The 13,137-nt window shown below is 53.7% G+C and overlaps 5 protein-coding genes across 5 annotated transcripts; 2 read left to right on the top strand and 3 right to left on the bottom strand.

Annotated features, from left to right (window-relative positions):
* Positions 1-938: 938 nt before the first annotated feature.
* Positions 939-2,823, top strand: VMA2 (Vacuolar ATP synthase subunit B; the record flags this gene model as incomplete). Its single annotated transcript, XM_051475371.1, has 8 exons — positions 939-1,037; positions 1,096-1,180; positions 1,232-1,251; positions 1,305-1,340; positions 1,389-1,550; positions 1,600-1,916; positions 1,963-2,237; positions 2,285-2,823. The coding sequence occupies 8 exons, from the start codon at positions 939-941 to the stop codon at positions 2,821-2,823; spliced, it is 1,533 nt and encodes a 510-aa protein (XP_051320818.1).
* Positions 2,824-4,971: 2,148 nt separating this feature from the next.
* J4E85_011169 (uncharacterized protein) lies at positions 4,972-5,400 on the bottom strand (the record flags this gene model as incomplete). The annotated part of the gene is made up of 1 exon (XM_051475372.1): positions 4,972-5,400. One exon carries the CDS (start codon positions 5,398-5,400, stop codon positions 4,972-4,974), a length of 429 nt encoding a protein of 142 aa, XP_051320819.1.
* Positions 5,401-5,680: 280 nt separating this feature from the next.
* On the top strand, positions 5,681-9,169 carry J4E85_011170 (uncharacterized protein; the record flags this gene model as incomplete). Its single annotated transcript, XM_051475373.1, has 1 exon — positions 5,681-9,169. One exon carries the CDS (start codon positions 5,681-5,683, stop codon positions 9,167-9,169), a length of 3,489 nt encoding a protein of 1,162 aa, XP_051320820.1.
* Positions 9,170-9,525: 356 nt separating this feature from the next.
* On the bottom strand, positions 9,526-10,744 carry J4E85_011171 (uncharacterized protein; the record flags this gene model as incomplete). The annotated part of the gene is made up of 3 exons (XM_051475374.1): positions 9,526-10,132; positions 10,198-10,355; positions 10,412-10,744. 3 exons carry the CDS (start codon positions 10,742-10,744, stop codon positions 9,526-9,528), a joined length of 1,098 nt encoding a protein of 365 aa, XP_051320821.1.
* Positions 10,745-11,656: 912 nt separating this feature from the next.
* On the bottom strand, positions 11,657-12,994 carry J4E85_011172 (uncharacterized protein; the record flags this gene model as incomplete). Its single annotated transcript, XM_051475375.1, has 4 exons — positions 11,657-11,977; positions 12,026-12,437; positions 12,486-12,856; positions 12,908-12,994. 4 exons carry the CDS (start codon positions 12,992-12,994, stop codon positions 11,657-11,659), a joined length of 1,191 nt encoding a protein of 396 aa, XP_051320822.1.
* Positions 12,995-13,137: the final 143 nt, after the last annotated feature.

Here is a 13,137-nt window from a genome sequence, read left to right on the forward strand (position 1 = left end):
ACCTTTTTGCACTTTGTCGCCCCGTGCGCACTCGCAATAGATCGAGATTTTCACAACACTATACTAGTCCTGCGAGGACTGCACTGCTACACGTGCGCGTAATGCAGACTCAAATAGTCTTGCTGCGCAACGTCATGGGCATGCACATGTACGCGCGTTGATGGACAGCTAACACCAGCTACATGGTGTGTCTAGTATGAACAAAGGTCAGTCGCTCTTTTCCTCACACTCTTCCTCCCTTTGGGGATGATGAAACATTTCCACATTCGCAGTTTCCACGCTAGCCATCAATCGAACCTAAGACCGATGGACAATGAGCGCGAATACCTTCCTTGGATGTCTGACCCCTCACATACTATGTTCTGTTATTGCTGAGATTTCGCTTTGCAATTACTGACAAGTTCAAACAGATGTGCGATGACCGTTCCGCGTGATAATGAGCACCCCGACAGATCTTTGGTCGGCGACCATGATGAAAGTGGTGGTATGCCTGGGTCTAGATAGTGTGATACGATATATAGCATATGAATACTATGAGTTGCGAAAAACACATTTGCCATCTTCTTCCGTGAATCTCTTGCACCCTGTTTATCGCTGCTGAGCTCCACCTAACCCCAGGATTATGTCTTCTTGGTACTTGCCTTGAGATGAAGACTTGTCCCGTCATGCAGTACAGAAACCAATCCAGACTGTCTCATGTCTAATTCATGCGAGTTCGAGGCCGTCTGTCGCGATGGTGAGGCGCCAAGGCCGAGCATCCAGCCAGCGTCATCTGTCGCATAGACGCTAAAGCATCCTGGTCAGAGCTTCCCCAACCCACTTGGACGGCCGACCTCTAACTTCGTCACCCAACGATCTCCGAGGCTACAGACCGACCGCGGCCCTCGATCTAACGCCGAGCAATACTACACCTCTCCGAACCGCCCACTACCGCCACGATGCCTGAAGTCGTCGACCCCCGCATGATCTCGGTGACGCCCAGGATACGATACAACACTATTGGAGGCGTCAACGGTCCATTGGTCATCCTCGACAATGTGCGTAGCTTGGGCCCATGAGACGGAGTGAGAAGAAGCTTATACATGTGTTGGATAGGTCAAATTCCCGCGATACAACGAGATTGTGTCCTTGACTCTGCCCGATGGAACCGAGCGCTCTGGTCAGGTCCTTGAAGCTCGAGGTAAGCTACTCCGACCCTGATAGTGCGCCGAAACACTGACACAAGCTGCAGGCAACCGCGCCGTCGTCCAGGTAAATTGCGACATGCTCAACTCTCCCGGCAACTCAATCTAATTGCGACGCAGGTCTTCGAAGGCACATCTGGTATCGATGTCAAGAAGGTACTTACACCCAGTCCTCTGCAAGAGAATTATATCTAACCGTCGCAGACCAAAGTCGAGTTCACCGGACACAGCTTGAAGCTCGGTGTGTCCGAGGACATGTTGGGCCGTATCTTCGATGGTTCAGGAAAGCCTATCGACAAGGGCCCCAAGGTGCTCGCCGAGGACTACCTTGATATTAACGGTAGCCCCATCAACCCGTACTCGCGAGTAAGTACCTATTTTGACACCTCTCATTCATGCGACTGACAGTGTGTAGGTCTACCCCGAAGAAATGATCTCCACCGGTATCTCCGCCATCGACACGATGAACTCAATCGCCCGTGGACAGAAGATTCCCATCTTCTCCTCATCCGGTCTACCCCACAACGAAATCGCCGCGCAGATTTGCAGACAGGCTGGTCTTGTCGGAAAGCCCTCCAAGGGTGTACACGACGACCACGACGACAACTTCTCCATTGTCTTCGGTGCTATGGGTGTCAACTTGGAGACCAGTCGCTTCTTCACGCGCGACTTCGAGGAGAACGGCAGTATGGAGCGTGTCACTCTGTTCCTCAACTTGGCAAACGACCCTACGTAAGTAGATCACGCATGCGCTACTGTCCCAGCTAACCCAGCGTAGCATCGAGCGTATCATTACTCCCCGTCTTGCCCTTACAACCGCCGAATACTACGCCTACCAGCTCGAGAAGCACGTCCTGGTCATTCTTACCGACTTGTCCTCCTACTGCGATGCGCTACGTGAGGTCTCCGCTGCCCGAGAGGAAGTGCCTGGTCGTCGTGGTTACCCCGGTTACATGTACACGGATTTGTCGACCATCTACGAGCGTGCTGGACGTGTTGAGGGCCGTAACGGATCTATTACTCAGATTCCCATTCTGACTATGCCTAACGACGGTATGTACTGCGACTTCTGTCACTCTGTGCTAAGCTAACTGCGCCAGATATCACACATCCCATCCCCGATTTGACCGGTTACATTACCGAGGGCCAGATCTTCATTGACCGTCAACTCGACAACAAGGGTATCTACCCTCCGATCAACGTCCTGCCATCCCTCTCCCGTCTCATGAAGTCTGCCATCGGTGAGGGCCGCACACGGAAGGACCACGGTGATGTCTCCAACCAGCTCTACGCCAAGTACGCCATTGGTCGTGATGCCGCCGCCATGAAGGCCGTCGTCGGAGAGGAGGCCCTGTCCTCAGAAGACAAGCTATCGCTTGAGTTCCTCGAGAAGTTCGAGCGCTCCTTCATCGCCCAAGGTGCCTACGAGTCGCGCTCCATCCACGAATCTCTCGATCTCGCATGGTCGCTGCTCCGTATCTACCCCAAGGAGCTCCTCAACCGTATCCCAGCCAAGGTGCTCGACCAATACTACCAGAGGAGTCGGGGCGGTGACGACGGTGACAAGAAGAAGGGCAGCAAGGATACCAAGGACAACTCGGGCGAGGGCCAGCAGGATGACAACTTGATCGATGTGTAAGCAAGATAGTTTAGCATGTGTATGTGTTTAGGATGGTGGATGGACTGCTTCTATGGCCATGTTCACTGAGCGGAATGTGGGTAGAGATACTGCATTGAGTATATATGAATCTGTCGAATCTTTATTCTGGTGTACTTGTCGGTCTGGGTGATGTGATGTAGATTCGAGAAACGAAGTAGGTATGTTCGCGCTGCTCGTTGATACGACGACGGATAGACTTTGTTCATATCGTTCCACATATGTTGTATATACCTTATAGGTCACTTCTCAACATGATGGTTATTGAGTACTACATCGACTTCACTTTGAGTCTACGACATCACCAGACCTGATCCAGAAGCCTACAACAGTACGGAGCTCTGTCATATTGAGAATCATATCCTGGCCTGGCGTCTACAAAGCCCGTCATACTACCCAGTATGCCACTCCTCAGCGAGGTGACGAGCATACATCTATACTGTATTTTTCGCTTTACACCTCCAAATTACACTGTCTCTTCCACGCTCACTTCGACTTTCCGCTCCTCCCCCGCACCATCCCATCTCCCTTCACCATGGAAACGGGCGCGTCTTGCAAACACTCTTGTTATGATTTTCACCGTCACCGTGAAAATTTGCCGTGACATGCCATGTTATGATATCTCCCCCCAGCGTGACTTTCCTCTCCTCTCCTTCAACAACAGCCAGCACCGTCTCCTCCACGCCCACCCACCACCATTTCCGTGCCGCTGTTGCTGCCACTGTCGTCTCCTCGCTCTTGCTTTGCCTGCTCCCTGCCTCCCGTCGTCTCCTCGCTCACTTGTGGGCGTTCCTGCTGCCACAATGGCGAACCCTGGGGCCAACCCGTTCGTCCTCCCGCTCGTCCTCCCAGGGGGCCCGCCGCCGCTGCCACCACCACCAGTGTCGGCGCCCGGTCCGCGTTTTCTGGACGCGGCTGCGCTGCCTGCAGCGTGGGGGAGGGCGGATTGGCAGAGGTATGTGATGGGTCTTTCTTTGGTCTTTTGCTGTTTTGTTTTTGGGCGTTTGTTGCGTGCGTGCGTGCGTGTTTTGGAGGAGGGGGAGTGTGGAAGGTAAGTATATGGTTGGACGGAATGAGCTTGATACTGGAGGTGAAAGGGGGAACTAGAAAGTTATGAAGGGCAAGAAAGAGGTGGATTTGAAGCTGAACAGTTCTGAGATGCTTCGAAGTGGATGGAGGAAGAAGAAATGGTAAGTTTTGCTCTACGACCTGAAGAGCTTGAGACTGATGAATAGGTTGTTGCTTGCTGAAGCTAGATCGGAAGGATTTCAGAGTCGACTACCGCATGGCACAGGTCTATCTCTCTCACTAGCGACACTCTACCCAGAAGTAGACATTCACCCGACAGGAGATAGAGCTTGATTCAAGATTGGAGCCAGGAGGCCTCAGACATGAGAGCAGCTACTGCATCTAATGTCAAGTATGAGCCTGAAGTATACATACTGATTAATGGTACAGGGAGTTCGCCTATGGAATTGTTTTCCGGGACGGCATCGACCCCAAGGTCCAGGTGGGGATCCACAACGATCTGGCCAATCGTTGGGACCGAACCTCCGTCGTCGACCAGTTCGCCTTCGGACGGTGGGATGAGGCCCGTCTCCCACAAGGGGCGACGGGAACCCAGGTGTACGTCAGAGAAGGCTGGCACCAGGAGTCGGAGCCTCATTTCACCGTGGAGCTGAGGTTTGTGTACGGCACCACGGGCGTGTACCGGCCCTGGGCCACCGCCCACGTTTATTTGGACTTCTCGGAGTCCGTAATCAGAACGTGTGATAAGGTGGACGGCCGCCAGCGCTGGTGCTTCGTCAAGCCCCTCTGGGCCGAACACCACAGGGTGTGGGACGTAAGTGTCCTTTGTTACTGAAGACCATTTAGCAAACAGACTAACTTTGGCAAGTCGCGCGGACCGAGACCGGCGGTCTTACCACGGCCACCGAGGGGGATGAGATATGCCCCCAAGTATCCACCCGTCTGGAGGTAGGTGACTTCATCCCGTTCCAAGAGATCCCAAGTCACTTGCCCCATCTCCCTTTCCACACTTCGCTTGATAGATCCTTCGCAGGTCAAGCCATTGTATCAATTCTTCTTCTTCAATTCCATATGCTAACCTTCTTCACTACAGCGCAGCGGCTAGTCGCGACTACCTCTCCGTTCTGGACTTTCTCCCGCCGCTATGGGAGACCTAACCTCCTCGCTCGTATGTGTATAGAACCCCCCAAACATCCCCCACATCCTCTTCCTCAATCCCTCAAACGGCTGCTCGCCCGGCCTTGGGTTCATCGGGTCCTTGCGGAAGTCGTGGAACAAGACACCGTAGACGACGATGAAACTGATCATGCTCCACTGCACCACCTTGGTCCACTTGTTCCATTCTGGCCGTATCGACTTCGCCTTGATGCGTCGCTTGAACTTGCGCTCGAATCGGAACTGCTGCTTCTCCGTCAGGGCGCGCAGGTTCGGCGGCCATTTCTTCTTGGCTGGGTACTTGTTGCGCGCGAAGTCGAACGGTGGGAGTGTGTTCTTGTGGCGGCCGAGGAGGCGGTTGATGAGGCGCAGCATGATCGCTGGCTTTTTCGGTTCGACGACGGCGACAGGGGTGTTCGATTGACTTGTGGATTCGCGGTGCTGTTCCTGAGGATACTTGACTGACGTTCTGTACAGTTAAGGCACCGACTAGACCGCCCCACAATTCGCGCGAACCGAAAAAAAGTGTGACTAACCCCGTCCTCACGCACTGGCCACCATCCTCCCACCACCCCTCCACAACACCACACTTTTGTTCTCGCGCTCTTTACCACTTCTTTTTACGACCGTTCTTCACTTTTCTGGAGTTGTCGTGATGGCGGAGGCCACAAAACTCAGCGACGCGCCAAAGAGCGCTGTCGCCGCAACATTAGAGCAGCTCAAGCCGCAAGAGGCTGAGTCAAAGACACTCAAGATTGAGAACACCGAAAAGCGCGACACATTGATCGCCGAAGAGAAGAAATACCAAAAGTCATGGGAAGATCAGGGAGTCTTCAACCCCGACGCCCCATCTCTCGAAGATGAACCCTTTGACACTACCACACCGGATGAACTTCACGAGAAGTACCCCAAATGGTTCGGTTGCTTTGCATACCCATACATGAACGGCACGCTCCACGCCGGTCATGGTTTCACCGCTAGTAAAGTCGAGTTCACCGCTGGTTTCAGAAGGATGACCGGTGCTCGTGCTCTCTTCCCATTGGGTTACCATGTGACTGGTATGCCAATCAAGGCGTGCGCAGACAAGCTGGTCCGCGAGGTCGAGATGTTCGGACAGAACTTCGAACGCTGCCCAGTCGAAGATGTTGTCGAGACTTCAGTACCAGAGCCGCCAGCGCCAACACAGGCCGAGACTAAGACCGACATCACCAAGTTCAAGGCTACGAAGGGCAAGGCCAACGCCAAGACCGTCAAGACAAAGTACCAGTTCCAGATCATGCTCGCCCAGGGCATTCCCCTTGAGGAGATCCACAAGTTCTCTGATCCTTACCACTGGATCGAGTTCTTCCCTCCACTAGCCAAGAAGGACCTCACAGCATTCGGAGCCAGGATAGACTGGAGACGTCAGTTCGTCACCACCGATGCGAACCCGTACTACGACAACTTTGTTGCTTGGCAGATGCGCAAGCTGAAAGCCCTGGGAAAGATCATCTTCGCAAAGCGTTACACTGTCTACAGTCCGAAGGATGGCCAAGCATGCATGGACCACGACAGACAGTCGGGAGAAGGTGTTACCGTCCAGGAGTACACCGCGCTCAAGATGAAGGTTGTAAAGTGGGCAGACTCTGCAAAGGCTCATGCTGATGCCGTCCCCGAAGGCGCTTCTTGCTACTTCGTGCCAGCCACACTCCGCCCAGAAACCATGTACGGCCAGACCTCATGTTTCGTAGGACCTGCGATCAACTACTCTCTTGTCAAGATCACCGACACCGAATACTACGTCCTAAGCGAGAGAGCCGCAAGGAACATGGCATACCAAGGCACCACTGCCAAGTGGGGCGAGTACTCCATCGTTGCTACCTTCCCCGGTAAGGATGTTGTCGGTACAGTTGTCAACGCCCCTCTGTCCGTTCACAAGGATGTCTACATCCTTCCTATGGAGACCGTCAAGGACACTAAGGGTACGGCTGTCGTCACATGTGTTCCATCAGACTCACCAGATGACTACATCACCTCATTTGATCTTGCCAAGAAAGCCGAGTACTACGGTATCCAGAAGGAATGGGTGAAGTTTGACGATCTCTTGCCTATCATCGAAACCCCCTCTTACGGTAACCTCACAGCAAAACGCCTGGTAGAGGAGATGAAGATTCAATCACCCAAGGACTCCGCAAAGCTTGCCGATGCTAAGGAGAAGGCATACAAGGAAGGTTTCTATAAGGGCAAGATGGTACACGGCGACTTCAGCGGGAAGACAGTAGAAGAAGCGAAGCCACTGGTTCGCAAGCAGCTTATCGAGGCCGGCGACGCTTTCCCTTACGCTGAACCTGACGGCAAGGTCATGAGCCGAAGTGGTGACGACTGTGTTGCAGCTCTTCTCGACCAATGGTACATGAACTACGGCACTGCAGCGAATGGCGGAGACGGCGAATGGGCTGAGAAGGTCCGCTCACACATCGAGGGCGAACTCAACCTCTACTACCCTGAGGCGAAGAACCAATTCCTCCGAGTTGTCGACTGGCTCAGCATCTGGGCGTGTGCTCGCTCCTATGGTCTCGGCACCAAGGTACCCTGGGATCCAAGTGTGATGGTTGAGAGTTTGTCCGACAGCACAATCTACCAGGCCTACTACTCCTTCGCCCACCTTCTACACAAGGATATGTTTGGAAAGGAGCCCGGCCCTCTCGGCGTCAAGCCCGATCAGCTCACCGACGAAGCTTGGGATTACGTATTTGCTCTGCGCGACCGCTCTGATGTCCCACAATCCGAAATCCCCACGAAGACTCTACAAACTATGCGAAGACACTTCGACTACTGGTACCCGCTCGACATGCGCACCAGTGGTAAGGATCTAATCCAGAACCATCTGACATTTAACCTCTACGTACATACCGCCATCTTCCCGAAGGAGAACTGGCCGCGCAGCTTCCGTGTCAACGGTCACTTGCTACTGAACGGCGACAAGATGAGCAAGTCTACCGGTAACTTCCTGACCATCGCTGGTGCTGTCGAGAAGTTTGGTGCCGACGCCACACGTATTGCCCTTGCCGACGCAGGAGACGAGATCACAGACGCCAACTTCGAAGAGACGGTCGCGAACGCCAACATCCTGAAGTTGTTCGAGCTCCGCAAATGGTGCGAGGACCTGATGAACGAAGCCATCTATGTTCCCGATGCGGCTGCATACATGGAGAAGAGGACGTCGGGATCGGTCAAGAACCCAGACGTCATCCAGCGACAGAGCGGCAGCGAGCATCTTCTTTTCGACAAGATGTTCGATAACGAAATGAACGTTTTGATCCACGAGGCTTTCGGACACTACTCCAACACCTTCTACAAGCTCGCCCTCAAGTCCGGATTCTACGACTTCACCAGCGCGCGCGACTTCTACCGTGAGGCTACTAAGGCAGCAGGCATCGGCATGCACCAAGACCTCGTCAAGAAATTCGTCGAGCTCCAAGCCCTCCTCCTTACCCCCATCGCACCTCACTGGTCAGAATACATCTGGCTCGAGGTACTCAAGAACAAGGAAACCGTCCAGAAAGCCCTGTGGCCCCAGGTCCCTGAGCCCAACGCTTCGCTCACAGCCGCCCGAGAGTTCGTCCGCCAAACACAGACGAACATCACATCAGCAGAGGGCAACGCCATCAAGAAGCTGTCCAAGGGCAAAGCAGCTACTTTCGACCCCAAGAAAGAGAAGAAGATCATCATCTTCTCTGCGAAGGAATGGCCCGCTTGGCAGAAAAAGTACATCGACATGGTCCGCGACGCCGACACCCTCGACATCAAAGCCATCAGCAAATCAATCGACAAGTCCGAGTCCAAGAAAGCCATGCCCTTCATCAACGGTCTCAAGCGCCGTCTCGATAACGGCGAGCCCAAGGATGTCGTCCTTAACCGCGAACTCGCGTTCGATGAGCTGGACACCCTGCGCGCAATGGTGCCTGGATTGAAGCAGACTGTTCAGAAGTGTGTTGATGTGGAGATTGTCACTGTTGGTGAAGGTGGCAAGGATGGTACTGTGATCAAGGAAGACGGTAGCAAGGGTGATACACGGTCGGAGCTTCCGCCGCAGGCTGCTACTGCTGAGCCGGGGTACCCGAGCTTTGCTTTTGAGAATGTCGAGAATATGCCTGTGCGGTAGGTGCTGGTGGGCTCAAGAGGTGGGCTGGATTCTGGGTGTTGGGTTGGGTTGGGCGCACGCTTTCATGTAACGACATGGTATGATTGATGTGCATGGATGATAGGATGGATGGATAGTAGATAGACGTCGTATGATATGACCCTTGAGAAGGGTTCTGGTCGAAGCAAAAGCCACAGAAATACCAGAAGACATTGTACCCACCCCACTGATGTCTTGCTCCTTGCACATTGTTTGCGTCTTTGATGTTGTGACATGGTGACTGACCATGAACTGGTACTCCATTGTAAATTATAACGATCACACTTTTGATCCGAAATTATATCCACCTACATGCCCAAGGTTCCTGCCAACCCCACCTACAACTTCGCCCTCGCATCATCAACGCGGTTACCCTGCTGATCAAAAAAGATCTTCCTCCCACTCCTCAAACTATCCTGCAACGCAACCCCAATCTTAACCGCCTCCATGCTACTCTGCAAATCCACCGGCACCTCACCCCCCTCGAGCACCGCATCCGTAAACTGCCGCGCCTCCTCCACAAACGCCTGTTCAAACCGCTCATAATAATTCTGCGGAATCTCCCTATTAATCCCACTGCTCATATGGCTCTCCAACAAACCCGTCATGGGGTTTGAATTCACAGCCAACTTGCCCTTTGTGCCGATGATCTCAGTCATGTCGTGTTGGCCAGGGGCGTTCATGCGCGAGCTGTAGAAGTAGGCGATTTGGCCGCTGTGGAATTCTACGACGCCGACGCCGTTGTCGACGTCGCCGTGTTTGGCTAGGTCGGGCTCGAGGGCTGTGACGCCGACGGCCATGACGGATTTTACGACGGGGAGGGTGCGGCCGCGTGTTTCGGCGGAGAAGTACCATAGCGCGAGGTCGATGTCGTGGATGTTGCAGTCGACGAATATGCCGCCGGAGAACTCGGCGTAGGCGACGAAGAAACCCGAGGGGTCGTATCTGTGGGGGTGAACGTGTTAGAGCGTGTTGTGTGTGTGCTTGTGGGAAATGGAGGCGTTGCTTACTTGTCGCAGGTTTGTGAGCGCAGGATCGTGGGTCGTCCGATGTCGCCGTTGAGAGTCATGTTGTAGGCATTGAGGTAGGAGGAGTCGAAGCGGCGGGAGAAACCACACATGACTTTGACGTGCGGGTTGCGCTTTGCGGTGTCGAGGACTTGGTGGACCTAGATAGTACGATTAGTTATAGACCCTCAGGACACAGGATGGACAAGATACATACCACGTCCAACTTTGTGCTGAGCGGCTTTTCGCACAACACGTGCTTTCCAGCTTCAATCGCCTTGATTGTCTGCTCGGCATGGACTGTGGTAACGGTAGCCACACAGACAGCCTCGAGACCCTCGTGCTTCAACATCTCGTCGTAGTCGGTGTAGATCTTGACGCCCCATGGCTCGAGATTCTCCTTCGCCCAGGCAATCTCGTTCTCAGCGGGTGTGAAAGCGGCTACGAGTTCAGCCTTGGGTGTCCTGTGGAGGAAGTGGTTGGCATGGCGAGCGCCCATGCGGCCGAGGCCTGCGACGGCAATACGGAGTCTGCGGATCGCGGGTGCCATTGTGAGGATGTTATGTCGAGAGGAGGAAGGGAATTGAGAAAGAGATGGGCTGGAAGAGCAAGACAGTACTCGACAAGGCTCAGAGCGAGGATATATGCGAGACTGAGCACCTACGGGAATACACCGACTTTCAATCCCCCCAGAATCCTACCTTGGTCAAAGCTCCTCTCAGGGTCCAAACTAGGCTCAAAGACGCAAAAGCAGCTGCTCCTCCATATCCAGTCGCCGAGTTTCGTCCTGCCTGCCATCCGCGTAAATCAATATCCATCACTGCATCTTGAAGCCACCCGTCATTCTTTCCCCCCGGTACAAGGCCCAGGTTATGCGGCCAACTTCTCTACGCTGAGCCGCACATGCCATGTCTGGACCGGATCATCGGCACGGGCATTACGTCGATGGCGGATGCGGAACGCGAAAGCGCTGTGGAGAAATGCATCTTGAGTTGACGGAAAGTGGAAAGTGTGGGGAACGCGCGGAGTCGCGTCGCGTCCAGGCACAAAAGGCCGAGTTGAGCGAATGGGGAAAATCTCCTCTTTCGATCGGGTAGGGCGAAATTACTCCGCGCAAAAAGGCCGGTTTGCGATGGGGAGTCGTTCACTAATTCTGGGGCATGATGCGAAGGTTTCGCGTTGTGGAGACGGATGGCGGATGATGGGGAAGGCTGGGGCCGTGGTGCGTGGGTGAAAGAAAGAGAGGGTTAGCGACAGTCCACATGCTTGAGGCTGGAATACCGCCGTGCTTCCCCGCATACGTCACTTGTTTACCAACACCAGAATAAGTGCTGAGAGGGAAAGATGGTATCGGGATTCTGTTGCTCGTTGAAAATCACGTCGAGCAAGATCGAGACCGCAACTGCATCGCTCTATTGCTACATCGTCCTACACCTATGAACACCAACTTTTACTGACTGCTTCAGAGATTCGACTTCTCTTCCTCACCAGTTTCAAGCACAACCTTGATCACCAGCTTGCCGCTATCGTCTTTGGTCCTTCCGGCCATCTCGAATGCCTCGACTGCCGACTCCAAGCCCTTGTAGGTGTGTGTTACCAACTTGGCAAAGGCAGGGTAATCATCGCCTGTCTTTGACACGACTTCAATACCAGTGGGGTACGTGTTCGCATATCTGAACACACCAAGGATATCGACCTCGCGAAGTGCAGCTGCGGAGATTGGTAGTGTTTGAATGGGCGTGCCCATGCCGATGAGCAAAACCTTGCCACCTGGTCGTGTTGCCTGGAGCTGTTAATATTCTGTCCACTCAACTACGTCGGGCGAACTTACATATATAGATGCTTGAACACATGACGGTACGCCGGTGCACTCGAATACGGCATCTACCTCACCAATCTCACCACTCCTCTCCTTGGACAGCTTTCCGACCTCGGCAGCTACCTCCTTCGCGATATCCAGCTGTTCTTCTATTGTGCTTCCACGCTTCATAGGCACTGTGTAGCTGTGGTGCGCAAACTTGTTGTCGACGGCAAATTGCACTCGCCCAGCGTCAATGTCTGCTATCACTACAGTGCCAGCACCCGATATCTTCGCCATGGCTGCTACAAGTAGCCCTACAGCTCCGGCTCCAAAAACCAAAACGGTTGAACCCGGTGCTAGTTGTGCGCGTTTCGATGCTTGGATGGCGACGCTGAGAGGCTCGAGGAGGGCTCCTAGATCCAGCGACATATCCTCTGGTAGCCTGTTCATCGTTAGCACTATTAACAACCACGTTGGAAACGAGACTCACTTATGACACCAGGCAGCCGGGTGATTGATCCGATCTTGTAGCGTACCCTGAGCATGCGGAAACGCCTTTGCACTACTCCGGAACTTCATGCCTTTGCAGATGTTATACCGCCCCTCTTTACACCTCTCACAGTTCTCGCACGGCTGTCCAACTTCCAGCGCGACCTTATCTCCGACTTTGAAACCTGACACCTCTGAACCTACATCTACAACTACGCCAGCCGACTCGTGGCCCAGCGACATGGGCTCTCGCACGATGATGTCGCCATTGCGGTAGTGGCGGTAGTAGTGGAGATCTGAACCACAGAGACCGGTGCTGCGGACGCTGATTTGAAGCTCTGTTGGGGACGGTGGGAAGAGAGTGCGGTTTTCCTGGCTTTATGTTAGTGTCTGCAGGTCTGGGGGAATTCTACATCGGCATACGATTCTCAGATCTTTTGCTCCATGGAGTACTGAGGCGCGGATGTTCCTCGCGCCCTGGGCAACGTCTGGTTTGCTCTCTGAGGACATGTTGTCGTGGTTCGCAGTGCACTCGGAAGTATGAATGTACAAGTGAAGCTTAGCACGCGTGGTATGGTAACGTTCAGCTCAACGGCAATGCAAGGTTGAAGCTGTGAAGTGAGGAAGAAGGTTGCTGGAGCATCAGTTCATCT

Source organism: Alternaria conjuncta, assembly GCF_024043145.1.
Source record: "Alternaria conjuncta strain BMP 0040 chromosome Unknown scaffold_31, whole genome shotgun sequence".
Taxonomy (NCBI): Eukaryota; Fungi; Ascomycota; class Dothideomycetes; order Pleosporales; family Pleosporaceae; genus Alternaria; species Alternaria conjuncta.